This window comes from Notamacropus eugenii, chromosome 4 (assembly GCF_028372415.1).
Source record: "Notamacropus eugenii isolate mMacEug1 chromosome 4, mMacEug1.pri_v2, whole genome shotgun sequence".
In the NCBI taxonomy this organism is placed as follows: Eukaryota; Metazoa; Chordata; class Mammalia; order Diprotodontia; family Macropodidae; genus Notamacropus; species Notamacropus eugenii.
Genome location: NC_092875.1, coordinates 60,750,852 through 60,772,930, shown reverse-complemented (window position 1 = coordinate 60,772,930; position 22,079 = coordinate 60,750,852). Strand labels below are relative to the sequence as shown.

The following is a 22,079-nucleotide window of genomic DNA, read 5'->3' as shown; positions in this document are numbered from 1 at the left end:
CTCAAAACCTTAAGCCTACTGCACTCTGAAGCTGCGATGCCAATGGGCCCCTGCCTAAGGGCTCTTCTGGACCCTCCTAGCTTTAGAGTGATTATCAATAGGAACTGTAGATGTTCCCTCCCAGCCTGATGTCTTTCTTTTTCTTGAACTCATCAAAAGGGCCATGCCCTGGCTACTTCTTAAACAGGGCTATTCACCCTAAGTGAGTACCCACAAAGACCTTGGCCTAAAGGGCCCAAGGTCTTCCAGTGCATCCTGGGTCATCTCCAGTCATCCTGACGAATATCTGATCACTGGATTCAGATGGCTCTGGAGGAGAAGTGAGGCTGGTAACCTGCAGAGCCCTTCCTCACTCAAAACAAAGTCAAGTGCAAGTCATGTCCTCATTTCTCTGATGGCATGGTCTTCTTCAGCAATGAAGGATGAACACAAGACTGTCGTGGACACCATGAATTCTCAGGTTCATACTGTATGCATGATCTCCGATTTTCTGAACATGTCACTGAGCAGTTTAAGCTAAAATATTTTTAGTTATCACTTAGTTGCAGGACCTTTGATTTGAAAGGGAGCCCCATGTCTCCAGTCCCACTCCCACCAGAACAGGAATCCCTTCTATCCCTGCTACATTACTGAGCCACCTAGTGGCACAGTCACTATCTCCATTCCACTTTTAAGCAGTTCCATTTGTCAGGATGTCCCTTATATTGAAGTGAAAGCTATACTCTGTTGCTAATTCTGCTCTCAAAAGCCATAGCCTTCAAGATACTTAAAGACAATAGCAATTCCTCCCAAGTCATCTCTTCTCCAAACTCAATATCCCCTGTAGTTCCCCACTGTCTTGGTGCTGTCTCTTCAAGGAACAAGAACTAATTTTGTTCCATTTCCAATAAAGGATGAGGGATTCTCAATCCCACTGATTCATTAAATGATGGTCTTCCATGGAGAAAATCTGATTGAGGAAAGTTCCACAACACTCTAAGCCCAAGTTCTATATAGTCCACTTGGACTTCAGCCTTAGGACCATGAATGTGGAACTGGAACAGGGCTCAAAGACCAAGGCAGTAGAAAGATTACTCACTGGTTCTAGTCTGAAGACCTGAATTTAGCTGCCATCTCTGATGAATAGTATCTCATGATCTTGATAATAACATGGGGAAGGTCACAAGGTATCATTCCTCAGAGATGGAATCTGAACCCAGATCCTCGGACTCTAGAACCAGTGAGTGGTCTTCCCACTGTACAATGCTGCATGCCCAAGGCAGTCAGCATGTCTCACTCTTAGGCATGAAGTAGCTATTTTCTGCTAATATTCTCAATACCCCTCTTCTTCTCCACACCCCAAGCCCTGATCTGAGACAGAAAATACCTTGGATAGCCTGTAGTTCCACGTCTACTTGATGCACACAACGAATCAGCCTCCCTACAATTCTGTCCCTGCTGCACTCTAGGGCCAAACAAAGGAAGTTTGATCCCTCCTTCCATGTCCCAGCCCTTCACATCTATGAAGAGAGATGTCCCTTCTAAATCTGTTCTTCTCCAGAGTAAATATCCCGTTTCTTCAAACCATCCTCATGGCGTGGATCCCAATCGTTTTTCCCCCATCCTGGTTCTTCCCCTCTTCTGCTCATCCTCATTCAACACCATTTCTCCTAAAATGTGGCCTACTTGAATATATACCCCTTGAATAAGGACTCTAGATTTTTTATTTTTATGCCCAGAACTTAGTAATGTTTGACAAAGCTTCACCCACAACTGAACAAAGTACTTAAATGTGATTTGCCCAGTGTAAAAGGCAGCAATATCCCCCTCATTCTAGGCACAATGTCAAGAACCAGGGCAGGGACAAAAGACAACACCTACCCAGATGGATGTTGACAATTTAATACATAGTCAAAAGTCATCATGGGGCCCACAGACTGCATTTAGCATTGTGGCAAGACAGGTCCATGTACCCAGATCAGTCACTGATTGAGCCACCATCTCCACTGGAGCCACAACCACTGTTCCTAAGGACCCTTTTCTAGGGCCTACGGATTCATCCCACACAAAAGAGAGCAAAGAGCCTAGAGGCTTAAGGCAGGCCTTAAACGGTGGCTTCCATTTCAGCAGGTTCTTCTTCCTCTAGGAGGCTATAGGAGGCATGAGTCTGGAAAGGTCTCTGTAAAGGGTGGGCCAGGAGTTTGGCCATGCAGTTGTGCAGCTCCACAGCTGGTCCTGCCAGCGAAACCTCATACTTGTAGCTGGTACCTTTGGAATCCAAGCCTCCAAAGAGGGCGTACGTGTCCTGAGGGTGAGAAGGGGCCAAAGACCATTTAAACATGGGTACATATGCATCCACATGGACACACAAAGGAGAGATCCTATGCACAGGCAATCAAAAGAGAGGTCCCCTGTAAAGACACCCCAGCTCTGATCTTCCCCCATTCCAAAATGGCCAGGTCTAGGGGCAGGAATATGTAGAAAGGGCTCTCCAAACCCAGTAACCACCTTCAAACAACCATGTTCTTGGGTGGGGCTGGGGGGTGAGACTAGGTGCTGATGCAGGATGCCACACTTACTGCCTTCAGCAAATTCAGGCAACAGCTGCCCTGTCCTTTGGGGGTGGGGTGCCCAAACCCATGATTTCATTGTTATCTGGAGCTCCTGAAGAGATTCCTTCACTCATGCAGAACAGCCCCTTCCCCATAAAGGAAGGTCTTAGATTGCAGCCTGAGGGCCCTGGCACTGACCCACCCAGGGTCACACAGCCAGTATGTGTCCGGATATGGCCTCAGCTTTTCAGAAGCAGCCTAGGATGGTTGAAAAAACTCTACTTGGGAGTCAGAAGATATCCTAGTCCTATCCTTGTCCTTCAATCACTTATGAGACATGTACCACTGGGTAAATAATGACTGCTTTTGAGCCTCGATGTCCTTGAAGGTACAAATGGCCATTTATCATTCCTGTCCTGCCCTCCCAGGATTAACATTTTATTAGAGTCCCTCTAGGCTTTGACATTCCTTTTTCTCAGATCCCCACTAGTTCTAATAGTCCATGTTCTATAGTCCAAGGTCAAATGTATTATTTAACCATGTAGTTTGTTACTGAGGCTGGGGCTTCCCAACCCTTTTCAGGCTATGATACATGAGAGGTATTTGGAAGAGATTCAGAGGGATAGGGTTCCACATTCCTCAGCCAACAAGTCAACTGTCTGTCCTTTTGCCCCAAAGACCTATGGCCCTCCAGAATGTCATGGCTGGAAGGGACTTCTGAATCCATCTGGTGCAGTTCCCCCTGCTCCTGAAAGACACTTTTCAAATGAGAAACCTAAGGCTCGGAGGTGGGGGAATGACTTATCCACAGTCAAACAGTGAGTTAGTGTCTGAGGAAATGCCCTGCCCAAACTACAGAGTGAAAGCACATTTACACCCTCCTTTGTTCAACTTCTTTACAAACTGGCAACAGAGGAGAGTTCCTGGAAGTCCCAAAGTTAGTGTGAGCAGCAGGGGAAGCACCAAAGGGGAAGCTTGGTAGATGCTATCTGGTGGCACACACGTTACTTTTGCAGTAATGGGGCTGCCTTCTATCACTGGGGTAGGTCACCTCCTTCTGCCAATATGCCAGTGGGCATGTATTTATTTCAAACACTAATCTTGTCTCAAGAGCTTTAGGAAACTCTCATGAATACCTTCTCCCCCTTGAGACCTGCCTTCTCAGGAACAAGCCACCATGGTACTCAGGAAGTAATGAGCTAAGCCCAGGGTTAAAGTGTAGTGGATCCAGAGTCAGAAACCCTAGGTTAGCTTCCTGGTTCTGAGAGAATCACTTAACTTCTCTGGGACTCAGTTTCTACATCTGTAAAGTGTCACAGATCTGAGACGTTACTTTAGTCTCACAGAATCAAAGAAATTCAAAGCTAGAAGAGACTCAGTAACAGGAATCATAATATTCTGGATGAGTGGTTAGCCAGGCTGCCTGGTAGGTCTCTCTCTGGTGAGAAGGAACCTACCACCTCCTTCTACTGTGGGAGAGCTCTAGGTACAAAGATGTTACGTTGACTCTGTTAGAGCCAAAATGTGCCTCCTCTGGCTTTCATCCACTGTTCCTAGGTCTGCCTTCCTAGACTAAGCAAATCTAATCCCTCTCTTATACTACACAGGTTTCTGGATACCTGGAGACAGATATCAAATCTTCCTAGTGGGTCCTTTTCCCTCCCTCAGGTCTCCTCTGGATCTTTAGATTTTGCACAAATATGGTCCTTCTTGGGGAGAACTCAACAAAATACTCCAGATGCAGTCTGATCAAGCCAGAGGACAGTGGGTCACAGCACACTCCCTCATCCTGGGCACTATGCCTCTACTATGGCAGCTAAGGATCATATCAGCTGCTCTAGCTGTCATATCATACTGCTTAGTCATACTGGGGTCTACTAAAACCCCCAGATTTTTTTCACACAAACATCTGTCTAGAGACTTCCTGATATCTTGAATGTGTGCTGGTGATTCTTTAACTCAAATGTAGGACCTTACATTTATTCCTAATAAAATTTCATTTTACTAGATCGGGGATGGAGAACCTATGGCCATGAGGCCACATGTAGCCCTCTAGGTCCTTGTATTTGGATTTAGTCAAAGGGTCATGTTTGAGGACCTTGAGGGCCACATGTGGCCTCAAGGTCACAGGTTCCCTACCCCTGATCCAGATTATGCCCATTATTCTAGACAGTTGAGATCTTCTGGGATCTTATTATAAAATGACATGTTAGCAACTTCACCCCAGCTTTTTTGTCCTCTACAAATTTGATAAACACACCAACTCTGCTTTAATAAGAATGTTGAACTGCAAAGAGTCAAAGACAGATTCCAAGGCCCTCCAGTACTAGAGCCCTCAGTCCACGGTGACACTGAAGTGATTGGTGACCACTCTGCACCCAGTCATTCACCCAGCACCAAATTCATCTACTCATACTAAGACTGAATCTATATCTTTCCAATTTATTCCTGAGATCCTTGGTCAAATGCTTTTCCAAAATCTACTATAGGATGTCCTTAGGATTCCCCTGACCTACCAACCTCATAACCAGGTCCAAACAGAAACGTGATCAGTCCTGGAGGACCTCCCACTGGCTCTCCAAGAGCACAGCTTCCCCTTCTACATGCTCAGACACCAACCCTTCCATAAAATGGTAGTCTTCTTCCAGGACTTCAAGCCAAGTTTACTCTTCTACAGCTTGGCAGCTTTGCCCTCATTTCTCATCTCACCTTCCAGCTGGTTTCCTCTTCTTTTTCCTCAGTACCATTGTGGATATATACCACATCAAAAAAGAAATACGGACACTGAAGCATCTTCTGCAGGGAAAGAAAAACAGCAAACCTTTTTTTCAGAAATCAAAAAGGTAGCATGCTTTTCTAGAAAGGGGGCTGGCCTGGGAATCAAGAGAGACCTGGGTTTAAATTTCTTCTTACCATTAGCATCTCAAGCTTCAGTTCCTTTATCTGTAAAATGGGGCTAATATCTATGATCCTGCCTACTAACAGGGCCACTATGAGGAGCAAAGTGATAATATGGATAATGCATTTCATAGACCTTAAAGGTCTCTGACAAAAACTTTAAGGTGGCAAGAAACACTGCACTGACTCCATGACTTCCATACAGATTTAACTCCTAAATCTTCTGACAAAGAGTGTTCTCTCCTCTGTTAAGGAAAATAGATTTCACAGTAGTCCATTGCTCATGTGCAACAACCCAGAATGAGGAAGTACCTCCTGATAGCAGTCTAAATGGAAATGGCTATGGTGTACCTGTTCACCCCCTCCTGGCACATCTGTCCACTCAATCCTTTCGTCCAACAAACCTTTACTAAGTAACTGGGTGCACTGCACTGTGTCCACTACCATGAGGAGAGAGGGAAGGGGCATATGACGGGATAAAGAAGGCTGGGTCTTTGCCTTCAAAGATCTCACAATCCAACAAGGGACATATGAAATGTATTCAGACAAAATCCAAAGCAGAATATGGTAACCGCCTGGTGAGACGTTTTCTGAGATGGGCTAGGGAGGAGTCACCTGTAACTCAAGGAGACCAGGTTGGACTTTAAGAGGGGGTGGTATCTGAACTGAGCCTTGATGGGCAGGTGGACTGTCAACAGGAAGCAATAGGGAAAAGTCGTTCCATGTATAGGAACGGTGCAAAAAAAAAAAACAAAAAAAAAAAGGAAAAGAGGAAGAAGAGTACAGGATGAACTCAGAGAGCTCAGCAGTCCAGTCGGGCTGGAGCGGAGTATACCAGAAATAAAGCAGTGGGAGGCGAGGCTAGGTAAGGTGGGACTAGACTGAGAAGGGTGGTGAATGTCAAGAGAAGGATTTTGGTCTTTAATTGATAGGGACCAGAAAGCCACTGGCAGGTTTTGAGAAGGAGAGTGGGATGATCAGGGCAAAGGACCAGGAAGTTCACTTTAAAAACCCATTCCTTGATCACTTGGCCATCAGAATTGTAAGGGTAGTTCTTCTCCAGACAGCCTAACCTTTTTCTCACCTACCTTTATGGGCTCCATCATGGCAAACTGGGCCTGGCAGGCAGGACGACTGTACACCAAGATGGTCCGCACTACGTATGGTGGTGGGATGGTCTGGACATTCTCTGTGACTGGAAGCTCAATCTTCTGCTGTCTAGACCAGCAGAGAAGAAGGGGTATGTGACATTTCAGAGAACCTCTGACTTCCCATCAACTTAAGAAATGGCATGTCGGGCACTTCAAAATACTTCCAACTAACATAGTATCATGCTGCCTAAAACACCAAGACCTTCTAATCTTTGTGTCAGGAAATGATAATAGCGATAACTTACATAAGGTTAAACAGGCTGTCCAAGTCTGGTATGGGAGAGATAAGGACCAGTGAAAATGCCAGAGGCCAGTTCTCTGATGACCAGATCGCCATCTCTGGAAATGTGGGGCTCCTTCTTCAAGGTCTCCACAACTCCTGGATGTCCTCTGTTACCCTCACATCTCCCAAAGCCTCATTTCAATCTGCCCCAGAAAAAGATGGGGAGCCCTCCCTTTTTATTCTAGTTTACAAACAAGAGTACAAGTCCACTACAGGAAAAGGCAGGTAGGACAACGATGACAAAGAGCTTTGGACAATTACTGTGGGGTGATCATGTCACCATAGGAGCACTGGAGTAGAAAAACATAAGACTGGAAAGGGAAGGAGAAATGGGGCAGAACAGAATGTGGGGAAAGAAGAGAAGAGATTGGGAAGCAGGCAAGGCTGACTATATCAAGGGAGAAACTCTCTTCCTTGCAACTCTGGAGGTGTTGCCATTAGTACCGAGCAATGTCTACAGGGCCACTGAACCCCTCACTCTCTGCACATGACCACTAGGTGTTGTAGGTCCCCTCCCTCCCCTGCCCCAGCCTCCCCCTTGGCCCTTTCAGAAGGATACTGAAGGCCACGCAGGTAGCGGTTTCGAGGTCGTAGAGGCAGCTGCACAGCTCCCTGGGGTCAGAAGTCAAGCCTGAGAGCTAAAAACAACACCAGGGCTGCTTACCTGCTTGTCTTTTTTGGTCTGTAGGTCCCATCTCCCAGACAACCATAGGCAGAAAGGTATTATTTCTTCCATATGTCAGCTCAAATGGTCCTAGAACAGTCCCCATCCCCAGGAACCCCCTTAGACTAGTCAACGTTTTCTGAGAATATGAGGCAGGGCAAAAGGGGGAGGAGTTAAAGGGCTTAGTAATGAGAGAGCTTCAATTTAACCAGTAGTTTTCTTCAAATGCCTAGCCTCTGTGGTCTGGTTTCTCATGAACTTGGGTCAAACTTACATGTTGTCACAGAAAGACAAAGCTGTATAACAGAAAGACCACTGGACAAACAGTCAGGCGATCTTGGTTCAACTCTCTGCCACCTACAAGTATATCCCCTCTCTGAATTTTGTTCTTCACTTGCAAATGAAATGGTGTAGACCAGATAGTTGATCGCTAAGACCCCACTACCAGTTCAGACATCCAATATTTTAAACTCTCTCCTAACTCTGACTCCCTACGTTCTAAGGTTAGCTAGCTCTATGTTCCATGTTCTGAAATCCTTTCCAGGTCTAGGATTAGAAGGCACTCCCATCTCTGACATCCTGTGTTGCGTGTTTGTAAGGTCAGGTCCACCTAGATTTGACCATCTGTGATTCACTTAAGATAAGGGAAAGGTCCTTGTTGGAAGCTGGAGATCAGGTGAGCTGGATAACCTAATTTCTTCCCCAGAAATGGAAAAGGAGTAAGGGAAAAGAAGCAGAAGGGGAAGGAAAGGAGGAGCAGGGACTCCTTCCACACTCACTCACCCAAGTGGTGTCATCATTTACCACCACCAGGGCAAACTCATGGCACTTGTCAATCTTGTGTTTCGTCCGAACAAACATCTCGATCATCTTCTGGGACACGTTCAGGGCATTGGTCTTTGAGCTGGTCAGGGATGAGAGAGGATACTCAGTAGCCTCTAGGCAATGCCAAGGCACCTTTCAAGGATGGAGACTCCATGAAGAGGTTACTTGTCTAGACTAAATCGCAGGGGACTCCTCATTGTCACTGTCAGTCAGTGTTATGTTCTATGGGATCCCAGGCCAGAGGAGAATCAGGCTAAGACAACCTCCACCCACCCATGCAACAAAGGGCACCATGGTCTGTGTTTCTGCCCCATCGATCTCTAACTGGATTGTCCCCCTTTCCCTCCAAATTAAGATCACAATTGATACGCCACCAAAGGAGCTAAGATGGATACAAACGGCTTTGCCCCCTATGCTTCTTCTCCAACCAGTTGTCAAATTACGCTGATTCCAGTCTTCTCTCATTCCTATTGCTATCAGACTAGTTTACCTCTTAACTAGATTAGTCTAACTGCTTCCTAATTGGTCTTCTCTTTTCCTCTCCAATTTATGCTTCATGTGCTACCAAAGTCATTTCCCCAATACATGGGTCTACTCTGCTCTCTTCTAAGGCACCACAAGGACCACCACCTTTCCTGCTCCAACCTTCCCATCTGTCCTCACCTAAGGATCCAAAGGTGGAAGGAGTGCAGGATCAGAGTCCAAATATGCTTATAAATTAGGGGAGAAAAGCCCTCTCACCCATTAAATGACTCCAGTTTTGGCAAAGACATTTCCTCTGACAGGTCCAGGCATATGATCTGTGTTAAAGATGTTGGGGGTGGGGGACAGAGAAGGAAATTAAAAACACTTAACACCCACTTAACCCACCCTGCCCCAGCCCATTTCCAACAAATCATTCAGCCCCTTGAACCTCAGGCAAACTGCAAAGTAATAATGTCACCCCAAGTCAACTGCGCTGGCCCCATCATTAGGACTTCTTTCCTGATAAAGAAAAGTCACTTCAAGAATGGGATTCTTTTAAAAAGAGGGATTCGCTTAAGACACAACAATCTTGGTTTTGGCTTAAATCAACCAACAAGGATTTAGTAAAAACCTACATAAGACTCTTTGTAAGATTTTAAAACTCTACTATTTAGTACATGTGTGTCTCTGGATAAAATACAACAAGGATTTAGTAAAAACCTACATAAGACTCTTTGTAAGATTTTAAAACTCTACTATTTAGTACATGTGTGTCTCTGGATAAAATACATTTAGTGTCTCTGAGCCTCAGTTTCTTGTCTGTAAAATGGGAACAAAAAATCCTACCTTGCAAAATTGTGGCAAGAATCAATATAGGTGCACAGTACTTTGTTAACTGGGAAGTACTATAAAGGGGAGCTAGTAATGATAATATAATCCACTCACTGTGGAGTGGGTACAGTGGGCACCTATTCCATGTAGAATGGGAGGAATTTCCAGTTCTTCCAGGAAGTCCTAAGGAGCCCAGCTCTGACCCTCACCAGAGATAATGTACTAAAATTTTAGGCCATTAGAGTTGGAAGAGACTTTTATGATCACTGAGTTCAGAAAACTCTGTGAAGACTTACAAAACTGATGCATAGTAAAGGGAGAACCAGAGAACTATTAATATATTAATGACAATATTGTAAAGACAAACAACTCTGAAAGACTTAGGAACTTTGACTGACTCAACGACCAATCACAATTCCAGAAGATGTGTGAGACAAAATATGCCTCCTACCCCCTGATGGAGATGTAATGGACTCAGAGTACAGATGGACATTTTTTTTGATGGCCAACGTGAGAATTTATTGTTTCACTATACTGTTTTGAACAGGGGTTGCCTTTTCATTTTATTCTCCAGGGATTAAGAGGTCATGGAGAATGAGGGGAGAAAGGAGGTGGAAAAGAAGATGGACTTTCATTGATTGAAAAAAGTAAAATTTAATTTTTTAAAAATCATTTACTCCAACTCATTCATTTTTATAGGTGAGGACACTGAGGCCCCAGGGAGGGGGCTGTTGCAAAGCCAAGATGAGAACCCGGGTTCCTCCCAACTCTGGCTGGGGAAGGGGGTACAAAAGGAATTCAATATCAGCTCATGGCCAACTGGCTTCAGCTAAGCCTTTGAAGAGAGAACAGCACTTAAGTGAAAATAAGGTTGCTATAAAAGCAGCATCCCAGAGGACAACAACAGGCTGCAAAGTATTATAAAAATCTTCTGGTGTTTAATTATCCTGATTCCTATACTAGGTATAGTATCCTAGAAATAGGAAAGTAAAAAGTCTCTTCCTAGGTAGACTCATACTAGGTACATACTCATAGATATGGGACCCCTCAAGTTTTCTGGACCATACATATGCATGGTTGCCTATGTCCTCTCATTCTGGATCCTCTCTTGCCATCATGCTTGTGCAATTGAGAACTCTGTGCTGAGGGCTTGTGCTACCACAATCAGTGCTAAAACAAAAGTCTCCCAGTTTCTTCAAGCTGGAAGCTGATACATACCACCTTCTCTGGGCAATTGACCCTGGGAGTCCGGACCTGAAATTCTGGAGTCTGTGGCGGCACCTGCCAGGGCTTGCCATTGGTGCTGGGTGGGTTCTGTGGACTGTCATCAGCACTGGCTGCCTCACCCTCCCCTTCACTCCGATTCCCCACACTAGCTTGGGCACTCAGGGCTCGGTCTTCAGCTCCCTCTGGGTTGGATCGAGTCCGAGGCCTCTGCTCCATCACTCGTTCCTCCTCCTCATCTGCAGTACTTCCCGATTCTACTGGCTCCATGGTTGGGAACCTCAAGATCAAACTGGAAACTCAGTTCAGAAGACAGGCCACCTCCTCTGAAACAGTACCAAGGATAATTTTGATTACATTAAATTAACAACATTTTGCACAAACAAAACCAATGCAATCAAAATTACAAGGAAAGCAGAAAGCTGGGAAACAATTTTTACAGCCAGTGTTTCTGGTAAAGGCCTCACTTCTCAAATATATAGATAACTGAGTCAAAATTTATAAAAATACAAATCATTCCCCAACTGATAAATGGTCAAAGGACATGAACAGGCAGTTTTCAGATGAAGAAATTAAAGCTATCTATAGTCATAGGAAAAAATGCTCTAGGGACAGCACAGTGAATACAGCATCAGCCTTAGAGGCAGGATAACCTGCATTCAAATCCGACCTTAGACACTTGACACTTACTAGCTGCGTGACCTTGGGCAACCCCAATTACTCTGCCTTTCCCCCTCCAAAAAAAGTGCTCTAAATCACTACTGATTAGAGAAATGCAAATTAAAACAACTTTAAGGTTCCACATCACACCTACCAGACTGGTTGATATGACAGAAAAGAAAAATGATAAATGCTGGAGATGTGGGAAAATTGGAACACTAATGCATTGTTGGTGGAGTTGTGAACTGATCCAACCATTCTGGAGAGCAATTTGGAGCTATGTCCAACGGGCTATAAAATTGTGCATACCCTTTGATCCAGCAATACCACCACTAGGTCTGTATCCCAAGGAAGTCATACAACAGGGGAAAGGACCCACATGTAGAAAAATATTTATCCCCACTTTCTGTGGTGGCCAAGAATCAGAAATTGAGGGATGCCCATCAATTGGGGATTGGCTGAACAAGTTGTGGTATATGAATGTAATGAAATATGACTGTACTATAAGAAATGATGAACAGGAAGATTTCAGAAGAACCTGGAAAGACATGAAGTGATGCTGAGTGAAGTGAGCAGAACCAGAACACTGAACACAGTAACAGCAACACTGTGCAATGATCAACTATGACAGACTTAGCTCTTCTCAGCAATACAAGGATCCAAGACATTTCCAAAAGACCCATGATGGAAAATGCTCTCCAAACCCAGAGGAAGAACCATGGAGTCTGAACGCAAGTCAAAGTGTACTATTTTCATTTGTGTTGGGTTTTTTGGTTGTTTTTCTCTCTCGTGGTTTGCCCCTTTTGTTCTGATTCCTCTTTCACAACACGACTGATGTGGAAATATGTTTTAACAGGATAACCTATATCAGATTGCTTCTCTTTTAGGGAGGGGAGGGGAGAGGAAGAAAAATTTAGAACTCTAAATCTTATAAAAATGAATGATGAAAATGATCTTTACATGTTATTGAAAAAAATAAAATACTATTAAGTGGAAAAACGGATACACTAATCCTAACCTTGTACCATGAGGAATGACAGAGATAATGTACTCATAAACCATGCCATGAAGGGCCACAGTGATGCAAGAAATTTTTACTGCTATATACCATGGAACTCTATCTTCTTTCCAATATTTCCAGTGTGTGATTAAACAAAAGGTCTAAGGTCTGGTCTAAGAGAGGTGAGAACAAGTGACACTCAATCTGTGGGTGCTTTGAAAGGGCAAGGAAGTATATGCTTAATATCAGAATTAGAAAAAGTCTTAGAACATAGAATATGAAAGCTAGGAGGGTCCTTAAGCTGTAGAGTCCTTAGAACACAGAATATCAGAGCTAAAAGGGCCATCAGAACACTGAATGTCAGCTTTGTGGGGAGGAGAGGCCTTAGAACCCAGGGAGTCAGAGCTGGGAGGGATTTTAGAACAAAGGATACAGAGTGTCAGACCTAGGAGGGTCCTTAGAACCCAGGATGTCAGAGCTGGGAGGGATTTTAGAACATGGAATGTCAGACCTAGGAGGGTCCTTAGAACCCAGGGTGTCAGAGCTGGGAGGGATTTTAGAACATGGAATGTCAGACCTAGGAGGGCCCTTAGAACCCAGGGTGTCAGAGCTGGGAGGGATTTTAGAACAAAGGACAAAGAATGCTGGAGCTGGCAGAGACTTCGGAATGACGAATACGGAATACCGACCTAGGAGTCGGAAGGGCCCTTGGCATCTCCCCAGCTTGAAGTAATATTGGCTGTCGGCCGGCAGGCGGTAGTCACTGGGGACACAAAAAGGCCAAAGAGACCCCTCCCTCAAGCAGGGGACACTCGGGAGCCAATACCAGACGCTACATATAAACACAAAATACACAGGAAATAAACACAAGGGGATTTCCGGAAGAGGCGCTAGCTGCTCAGGGGAGCAGGAAAGAGAGCTCCGAGTTAAGCCTGGTAAAGAAGTAAGGATTCTAGGGAACGCACTCCAGGCATGAGGGGTCAGTGTCGCCTGTGCAAAGGCACGGAGGCGGTAGATGATACACCAAGCACCAGTAATAACCACCCAGGCCAGCGGGACACCTAACGCAGGCGCAGGGAGGGGCCTCACGGTCATTTCCCGGGTTGGGGGGGGATGCTGAGGCCCCGAGAGGTGTGGCCCCTGACCCCGCCCTCCACACCAGCGGTCGTGGCCCGCCATTCCTCCCAGTCTCGCCTTCCTCCCCAGGCGCTGGGTTCCGGCCGGGGCTCGGAAGCTCCGCCGCAGCCTGTCCTGAACTGTCCTCGCCTCGGCTCTCACCTCCCGGAGCCGCTTCCTCTATTGTCGCTTCAGCAGCGGCAGCTCTGCCTGGAGGCCGCCATGTTCTTCCCCACCTCCGGAAATGGGGCCGCCGAAGGGCCTGCTGGGAGTCCTCGGAGTTTCCGGAAGACGGAGGTGGGACGAGGAAAAATGAACAGGAGGAGGGACCGTAGGGGGCGTGACCTGGGAACACGTAAAGCCCGGACTGACAGGATCGGCTGGGGGCGGGGGCTGGGGGCGGGGCCTGAGGGCCAGGGGCGGGGCCTGAGGGCTAAGGGCGGGGCTTGGGATTAATTTTCCTCCCTGCCCTCTGTATTTCTCCACTTGTCCTTTTCAGAACATGGGGGTCTACCAGGGGTAGAAAAACTTGTCAAGGGGTTTGAGGGAATGTATAGTAAATAACCATGTCATCCCACTGAAGTATTCCAGAAGGTGTTAGTGAAACAAATGTTGTTTACTGAATAAAGCTTTTTATGAAAAATTCATCTTTATTTTTATGTACACATCCCTGATAAACCCCAGAGTTTATTTTTCTTTATACTATCCCAGGTTAGTGGGAATTTCATGAAAGCCAAGGGGTGTGGGGACCCAAAAAACACAGCTTCCTAGTTACTCCAGTTAACTCAGCAAACCCTCATCATTAATTATTTAAGCACCTACTAAATGCCTGGCACTTTGATACAAAAAGAAGCAAAGAACAGTTTTTGCCCTCAAGGAACTCATAACCTCCAAAAACATGTACAAATAAGCTAGTGAGAAAACAACAAGCAAAAACTATGCACAAACAGACAGAATAAATAGGAAATTATTATGAAAGGGAAGGCACTAGGTTTAAGAGGGGTTGAAAAAAGGTTCTTGTAGAATAGATGGGATGTGCAGGAAGCTGGGGAAGCCAGAAGGCAGAGATGGGAAGGGAGACCATTTCAGAGATGAGGAACAGTGGGAGAAAATGCCTGGAGTCAAGGGATGGGGTGTTGCTGAAACAGCCAAGAGACCATTGTTACTAGTACATGACAAAGAGTAAGTGCAAGAAAAATGGAGTGGGACTAGTTTGTGAGGACAGAGCATTTTGCATTTGATCCTAGAGGTAATAGGAAGCCTCTGGAATTTATTGAATAGGAGGCTGATGTGGTCAGAACTGCCCTTGAGGAAAAAAACTTTGATGGCTGAATGGAAAGTGGGTTAGAGTGGAGAGAGATTGTGGGCAGGCAGACCCACCAGATCCCACCAGATAGGATACATCTATCCTATCCAACATGATCAAGACTCTCCTCTACTATTTACCTGTCAAATGATCCTCTGCTGTTTGAAGACACCAGCCCAATGCCTTTGAAGGCAGTCTGTTTCACCCTGAAATCCTCTGTATCTGTGAGGAAGTTCTTCACATCTCAGAGTGTTACAGGTATGCTACATCTGCCTCTTGTATTCTCTGGCTCTGCCCTTTAGGACCAAATAGAACAAATTGAATTCCTCCTCATTTCCCCTCCCTTCTCCCTTTGAAACGCAGCCTTCTCTGTTTGAGATTAAACACCCCAGTTCAACCAGTCCTTACCATTGTGGACACAAGGCCTGCATTTTCCAGTCATTCATCAACAATCAACTTTTCCAATCAACTGCTGTGGATTCAAGGCCTGTATTTTCCTGTCTTGATTTAGATCTCTTCTAATATAATAATAGGTAATATTTATGTTTAGGTAAGAGTTATGTGTATATGTAAATATAATATATAGATATATAAATATGATATGATATAATAGGTACTATTTAGGCCCTCCTATGTACAGGCCCTGTACTAAGCACTTACATACCTTGTTTCGTTGCTCTTTGAAGACGTGGTGGGGGGTGTTTACTATTTTGTTTCACAAATTGAACATTGGTGGCAATTCTGAATCAATGATCTTTGATCATTGCAATTGTTTTTGTAATTGTTTGGGGGCTCCATAAACCTCTCCCATAAAAGATGGCGAACTTAATCAATGAATGTGGTATGTGCTCTGACTGCTCCACCAACTGGCCATTCCCCATCTCTCTCCCTCTCCTCAGGCCTCCTTATTCCCTGAAGAACAGCAAAACTGAAATTAGGCCAATTAATAATCCTACAATTAATAATCCTACAATCCTAAGTGAAAGAAAAAATCAATCAATGAGGCAAACGTCATTGCTTTCTTATTTTAAGGAACTGCCATACCAACCTAACTTTCTGCAACCAGCTCATGAGAACTGGTTATTAAAATTTCAGTATGAGCATTTAGAAGACTTTTTTTTAAATCACCACATGCTCCAGACCAAGGTTTGATTTACTGTTTTGCTGATTGTCTGGACTTAAGAAAGTAATGGAGAAAATATTAATAATGCAGATAAAACTTAAAAGCGTGTCACGGATATTTGGAAAGCCTGTTGTTAAACACTTACCAGCACACCCCTGGATATGTAAACAAAAAAATAAAACAATCTGTACTGTCAAGGACATTACGTTCTGATGGAGGTGACAGCAAGCACATGGAAAACATATATGGTATAATATGAAACATGTTTGTTCATGCCAATGTCACTCAATATGGAAATATCGTGTAGAAGAAGTCAGGGACCAGATTCTGTTTTCTTTCTTTCTTTTTTTTTTATTAATTTATTTGTTTTCAGTTTTCAACTATCTGTTCCATAAGTCTTAAATTTTCCCCCCTCCTTCCCTGAGACAGCATGCAATCTTACATGGGTTCTGCACTTACATTCTTATTAAACACATTTTCACATTAGTCATGTTGCCTAGATGAATTAAAACGAATGGGAGAAACCATGAGAAAAACAAAACCAAACCAAAATATAGCATAAGAGAAAACAGTCTGCTTCATTCTGCATTCCAATTCCATAGTTCTTTCTTTGGAAGAAGACATTTTGCATTCCCCTTCTCTCCTTTCTCTCTCTCTCTCTCTCTCTCTCTCTCTCTCTCTCTCTCTCTCATATTACCTTCCCCTCCCTCTTGTTAGGCCCTGTGCCTTTGGGTTTACTTCTGTTTTGTTTGACCTTTTTCATTTCTAACTGCAAGCTGTACAATCTACAGCAGCCGCAGTGACCTTGATGGCCAGATTCCATGCTGGATGCTTCTGCCTGGCCACCAAGGAAGCCCTAAGAAACCAGGTGCCTGGGACTCAAGCACAGGGAAGGTTTTGGACTTGGAACTTGGTGGGACTATGCTATGTAGGAAGTGAGTTAGGCTGTGAACCTGATCCTCTTCCCCTCCCCAGAGACCAAGGTGCTGCATCTTGAAGGGATGTTTTGTATGTTTGTTCTTGTTACACCTTTGAAATAAATATTCCTTTGTAAAAACTAATCTGACTGTTAAGTGCTTAAATGGAACTAGGATGTAGGAGATCTTTAAAATTAGAGGAATATTATCATTGGGGGCTGGAGCCAACGATAGAGACTAACCCTCCCTTAAATTTCTTTAAGAGTACTGAAGCATCCTGGGAGAGAAGAGACGCGTAACATGCCTGGCTTCCAAGCAGTGGGAGCCACAGTAGACAGTTAAAGTGAATAAATACAAATATATACAAAGTCATTCAATGTAAAGTAGTTTGGAGGGAGGGCACTAGCAGGTGGGGATGGATCAGCAAAGATCATGCAGAAGATGGTGCTTGAGCTGTGTCTTAAAGGAAGAGAGGGACTTTATGACAGCAGAGGTCTGGGGAATGGTGAGGGCAAAGGTATGGAGAGAGGAAAGGAAGTGTTGTATAGGAGGAGCAAAGGTCAGCCTGGATGGATCACAGAGTGCAGGACGGGGAGGCTGGAAAGATGGGCTGGGATCAGGTTGTGTAGAACTTTAGAAGCAAAATGGAAGAGTTTGTATTTATTTCTAGAAGCAACAGGAAACTTCTAGCATTTACTGAGTTGAGGAGACTTGTGGATACATCTGTGCTTTGGCAGCAGTGTGTAGGATGGATTGAAGTAGGAAGAGACTAGAGGCAAAGAGAAGGATAAAGAGCCTGTTGAAGAATGCAGGGAAAAAGTATTGAGAGCTTGACCTGAGGTAGTGGCTCTGGGAGCAGTAAGAAAGAAAGGACATATAGTAACCAAAAGTTCTGATTTTATCCGTTGGCCATAAGTGTTCTCACCACTATTTTATTTTAAATTTGAATCCATTCTTCCCATGGATGTCGTCTGTTTTTGTGAGAGACTACACCCAGATCTTTGAGAATATGTTTTTTCCTCACTCCTCTTACTATACCACCTTGGCAAATGCCTTTGTGAAAAAGCAAATTAAGTCTGACTGATTCAAAATGGGAAGCACACCGGTGGGGGCTTGTGAACAAAGTACTAGTAATTAGCCTCTCTGGGTGATCCCTAAAATTGGTAGTAGCATCTGTTCTCTGGATATTAAGCCCATCAGGACAGTAACTGCCAGTACAGTACAAAGTATAAGTGGGAGCTGCAGAAATAGCCTTGGAAAATGTACTACAGATGTCCATCCGTTGGGGAATGACTGAACAAGTTGTGGCATATGAATGTAATGGAATACTATTGTGCTGTAAGAAATGATAAGCAGAGACTTCAGAACAACCTGGAAAGACTTATATGAACTGAGGCTGAGTGAAGTGAGCAGAACCAGGAAAACATCATACTAAGTAAAAGCCACATTGTGCGATGACTGACTGATAGACTTAGCTCTTCTCAGCAATGCAGGGATTGAAGACAACTCCAAAAGACTCACTATGGAAAGTGCTAGTCATGTCCAGAGAAAGAACCTTGGAGTCTGAATGCAGATGGAGGTAGACTATTTGCTCTCCTTTTCTTTTGTTGTTTCATTTTGTTTCTTCTTTCTCATGATTTTTCCCATTAGTTCTAATTCTTCTTTACATCATGACTAATGTGAAAATATGTTTAATATGAATGTATAAGTAGAGCCTATATCAGATTCATGCTGTTTTGGTGAGGGGGGAGGAGAGGCAGAGGGAGAAAATTAAAAACTCAAAATCTATGGAAGTAAATGTTGAAAACTAAAAATAAATTAATTATCTTTAAAAAAAAAAAAAAAGGAAAGGTGCTACAATATGTTCTACAATTTTTTCTGGAACTGAGTAAAGCTCAGTGGCCCATTGGAAATCAGGACATTTGCCTTTCTCCAATCCTATAAGACTGATCCCTTCTTTTCTCCCAGAACTTTTAGTGATCACTGACAGTGGCTCAGCAATCATATCCGCCAACCCTGTTCTAGAATGTCATCAGTAGAGACAGGATATAGTCCATTCACATCTGGCTTCTTGAACTCATTTCTCTCAGGGATCTTGCCTTTCAATAATCCACTTACTATTTTGTTCTATCATTCCTAGCCTCCCCATTTCCATTCTCCTAGTTCTCTCCCCATTCATGCTTCCCAAATTTTTTTCCCATTCTGATTCTTCCAGTTTTTTCTGATTCTCATTTCTTCATCCTTACCACTCACTCCCCTTAGATCTGCCCCATCTTACTCTTCAGTTCTAACAACCTTACTTCCCTCCCTGTTTCTCATCCCCTCAAGTCTCTCCCTCACCCCCTATTCTCCTCCCTCATTTCCTTCCTTCCTTGCTTTTGGTCCTAGGGTGTGTAGGGAACACATGCCCTTGGGGAGGAAACTACACAATAGGGACCCACGTGACAGGGGGGAGGTGGTATCCTACTTCCCTGAGTCCAGCCCCCAGTCTTTCCGGCACTGGCTTGACCAGCTGTTGACAGTGATGGTCCTATTAGTAGGACTGGTGGCCTGGGCTTTCACTCTGTCAGTAACAGGGAGCCCTGGGGGAGTCCTGGTCTCCTGAAGCTTTCCTTCTCTTGATGACCCCACTGTGAGCCAGAGGTACCCATTACACCTGGGAGGGTCTGGGGGTCCTGCCTTAGCAGTGGGGGTGGTGATCTCCCTGTCCTAGCTTTACTCTTGGCTTTGGGTATCTGGATCCCCACAGGCTTTGTTAAGAAAAGGGAACAAGGGTGATGAGGGACTGTGTCAGGCCCTTGGTATGAGTCTGATAAATGCAGGCAGGAGGGTATCAGTGAGCTAGGATCCAGTATTTTCATCCACTGCAACTCTGGTAACTCCCGGGGTAATGAGGCTGGATAGAATGGGAGCTCTGAAGTCCCAACTCACTCACCCTTCCTAGAAGGATAAGTATCTTCCAGTCAGATGTATACTGGGGCTCATGCTGGCTGGGTCTGGTTTTGGAATCTCTTCTCAGCTTCTAAAAGCTCTCTTTCCCTTCTGACTCTGGGCTCAGCCCCAGAACTTCCAATGGAAGGTTTTTCAAAGCTTTGATATTTACCATCTGTGTGACCTTGGGCAAATCACTTCCCTAATCTGATTCTTAGTTTCTTCATCTGCTAAAGGAAGGGCTTGGTCTAGGTAGTGGTTCCCATCCTTTTCAGGCATGAAAAGCAGTGGCATTACTGGCATCCATTATGCAAGATGAATTTGTATTTTATTAATCATTATGTATATTTTAATAAGTGATATGTGTATATATAAGCAAAAGTATTTGTTTAGCCTGCAGAAGATAAATTGTTTGCTCATTTGTTACACTGAGACAGTCCTTCCATGACATGGAGCTTTTGCATTAACTCTGAGATTGACAGGAGTCTGCAGCCTGCAGATCAAGAACCACTGGGCCAGGAGATACTGATGATATCTCCATGAACGGTCAACCTGTGGCACTAGAAGGGACCTTAAAAAGAGGTCATGTAGTACACATTGTTTTACAGATAAGAAAACTGAGGCCCAGACAGGGAAAGTTACTTGCATCAGGTCACAGAGAGAATCAGTGGCCAAGTTAACTTTAGCCATTCCTAACTCAAGATAAAGATCTCCTCAAAGGACCATCTGAGCTATCAAAACCTAGCATTTATGTATGCCCAGTCCAGAGCCAGGCATCCTGTGAGGTATGGGAAAAGACAGGGGAAAGGAAAGAACTAGCTCTGCCCTTGGGGAGCTTGTTGTAGTCAGGCTGGGGAGATGAAACTCCCATGGGATGTTTTGAGAATCATGTAGAAGAATATGTCTCCTCCTCTATCTCTGCCTGCCAATATCCTGCCCTTCCTTCTTGTCTCAGTTCCAAAGTGATCTTCTCCAGGAAGTCTTCCCTGTTCCACCCCACCCCTATCAGAAGTGATCTCTCTCTCCTCTGAGACCCTATCTAACTGTCTTGTGGTCTTGCCTTGTATTTCTGGGCATAGAAGAAAAAAGCTATTTTCCCAGCTAGACAGTAAGTTCTTAGCCCTGTCTCTCCCATAGTCCCAAGTAAATGTATGTTGAAAAATGGGAGGAAGGAATGCTGCTAAATGTTAGGTAGAGGAGGAGACAAGGAGAGAACTTGGAATTCTTGGCTAAGGAGTTTAACTGTTTGTTCCATGGGTGATAGGGAGCCACAGAAAATGAGAGGAAGGGCATGACCAAAGCTGAATTTTAGGAAGATTCAACGTTTAAATTTAATAAGCATTTAAATGGCATTTATGAGATACAATGAGCCGGGTACTGGGGATACAAAGACAAAAAGGGACCATTCTGCACTCAAAGAGTTTGCTTTTTTGTGGGATTCAGTATGTGCACAGACAAGTTTAAAGAAAGATGATTTAAGAAGGAAGAGAATACTAGCAAATGGTTGGACTGGGGAAAGTTTTCTGGAAGAGGATGAAATGAAATAAAAGCCTTTATTAAGCATTTACTATGTACCAAGCACTATGCTAAGTGTTAAGAGACTGGAGGGGGAGAAGCTAGAAGCAGGCAGGGGGACTAGCTGGAGACTGATTGGTATAGGAGGACTTTGGAAAGAGAAGCACATCTGCTGAATTCTGGAACTGGGAAAGCAGACAGTGACGAGGGAAGCAATACACCCTTATCAGCAGTCAGAAATGCAGGTAGGTGAGGCATGGGGTTGCATGGGGCAGGTAGCGATCAGATGTGAGGATGAGCAAAAGATTCCCAATTTGGATAGAAAGGGAGGTTGTTAGAGCAGGGATTCTTTTTTTAATTAATTAATTTTTGGTTTTCAATATTCACTCTTATAAGATTATGAGTTCTAAATTTCCCCTCCTCTCTCCCCAAGATGGCACACAACCTAACATACGCCATACATGTACAATCATATCAAACGTATTTCTACATCAGCTGTGTTCTGAAAGAAGAATCAGAACAAAAAGGGAAAACCACGGGAAAGGGGAAAAAAGGAGAAAGTAGTCTGCTTTGATCTGCATTCAGACTCCATGGTTCTTTCTCTGGATGTGGATAGCATTTTCTATCATGGGACTTTTG

The 22,079-nt window shown here is 44.3% G+C and overlaps 1 protein-coding gene across 2 annotated transcripts; it reads right to left on the bottom strand.

Annotated features, from left to right (window-relative positions):
• Positions 1-1,865: 1,865 nt before the first annotated feature.
• BABAM1 (BRISC and BRCA1 A complex member 1) lies at positions 1,866-13,930 on the bottom strand. Of its 2 annotated transcripts, none has more exons than XM_072601321.1 (9): positions 13,811-13,930; positions 10,867-11,198; positions 9,094-9,152; positions 8,311-8,431; positions 7,423-7,501; positions 6,826-6,850; positions 6,518-6,647; positions 5,241-5,327; positions 1,866-2,284 (listed from the first exon to the last, which is right to left on the bottom strand). In XM_072601321.1, exons 2-9 carry the CDS (start codon positions 11,140-11,142, stop codon positions 2,084-2,086), a joined length of 978 nt encoding a protein of 325 aa, XP_072457422.1. In that variant the 5' UTR covers positions 11,143-11,198; positions 13,811-13,930; the 3' UTR covers positions 1,866-2,083. The 2 variants fall into 2 exon arrangements, with proteins under 2 accessions (XP_072457422.1, XP_072457423.1); XM_072601322.1 differs by lacking the exon at positions 13,811-13,930 and adding an exon at positions 13,222-13,596.
• Between the last annotated feature and the right edge of the window lie 8,149 nt (positions 13,931-22,079).

What these genes read in the sequence shown, in the direction of transcription:
- BABAM1 (XM_072601321.1), bottom strand. Translation starts at nt 11,142, where the DNA reads ATGGAGCCAGTAGAATCGGGAAGTACTGCAGATGAGGAGGAGGAACGA. An exon ending in TCAATTGCCCAGAGAAGGTG is followed by an intron (nt 9,153 to 10,866) that starts GTATGTATCAGC and finishes TCTTTAACACAG; the next exon opens with ATCATATGCCTGGACCTGTC. An exon ending in AAGAGGAAACCAGCTGGAAG is followed by an intron (nt 2,285 to 5,240) that starts GTGAGATGAGAA and finishes TCTCACCCTCAG; the next exon opens with GACACGTACGCCCTCTTTGG.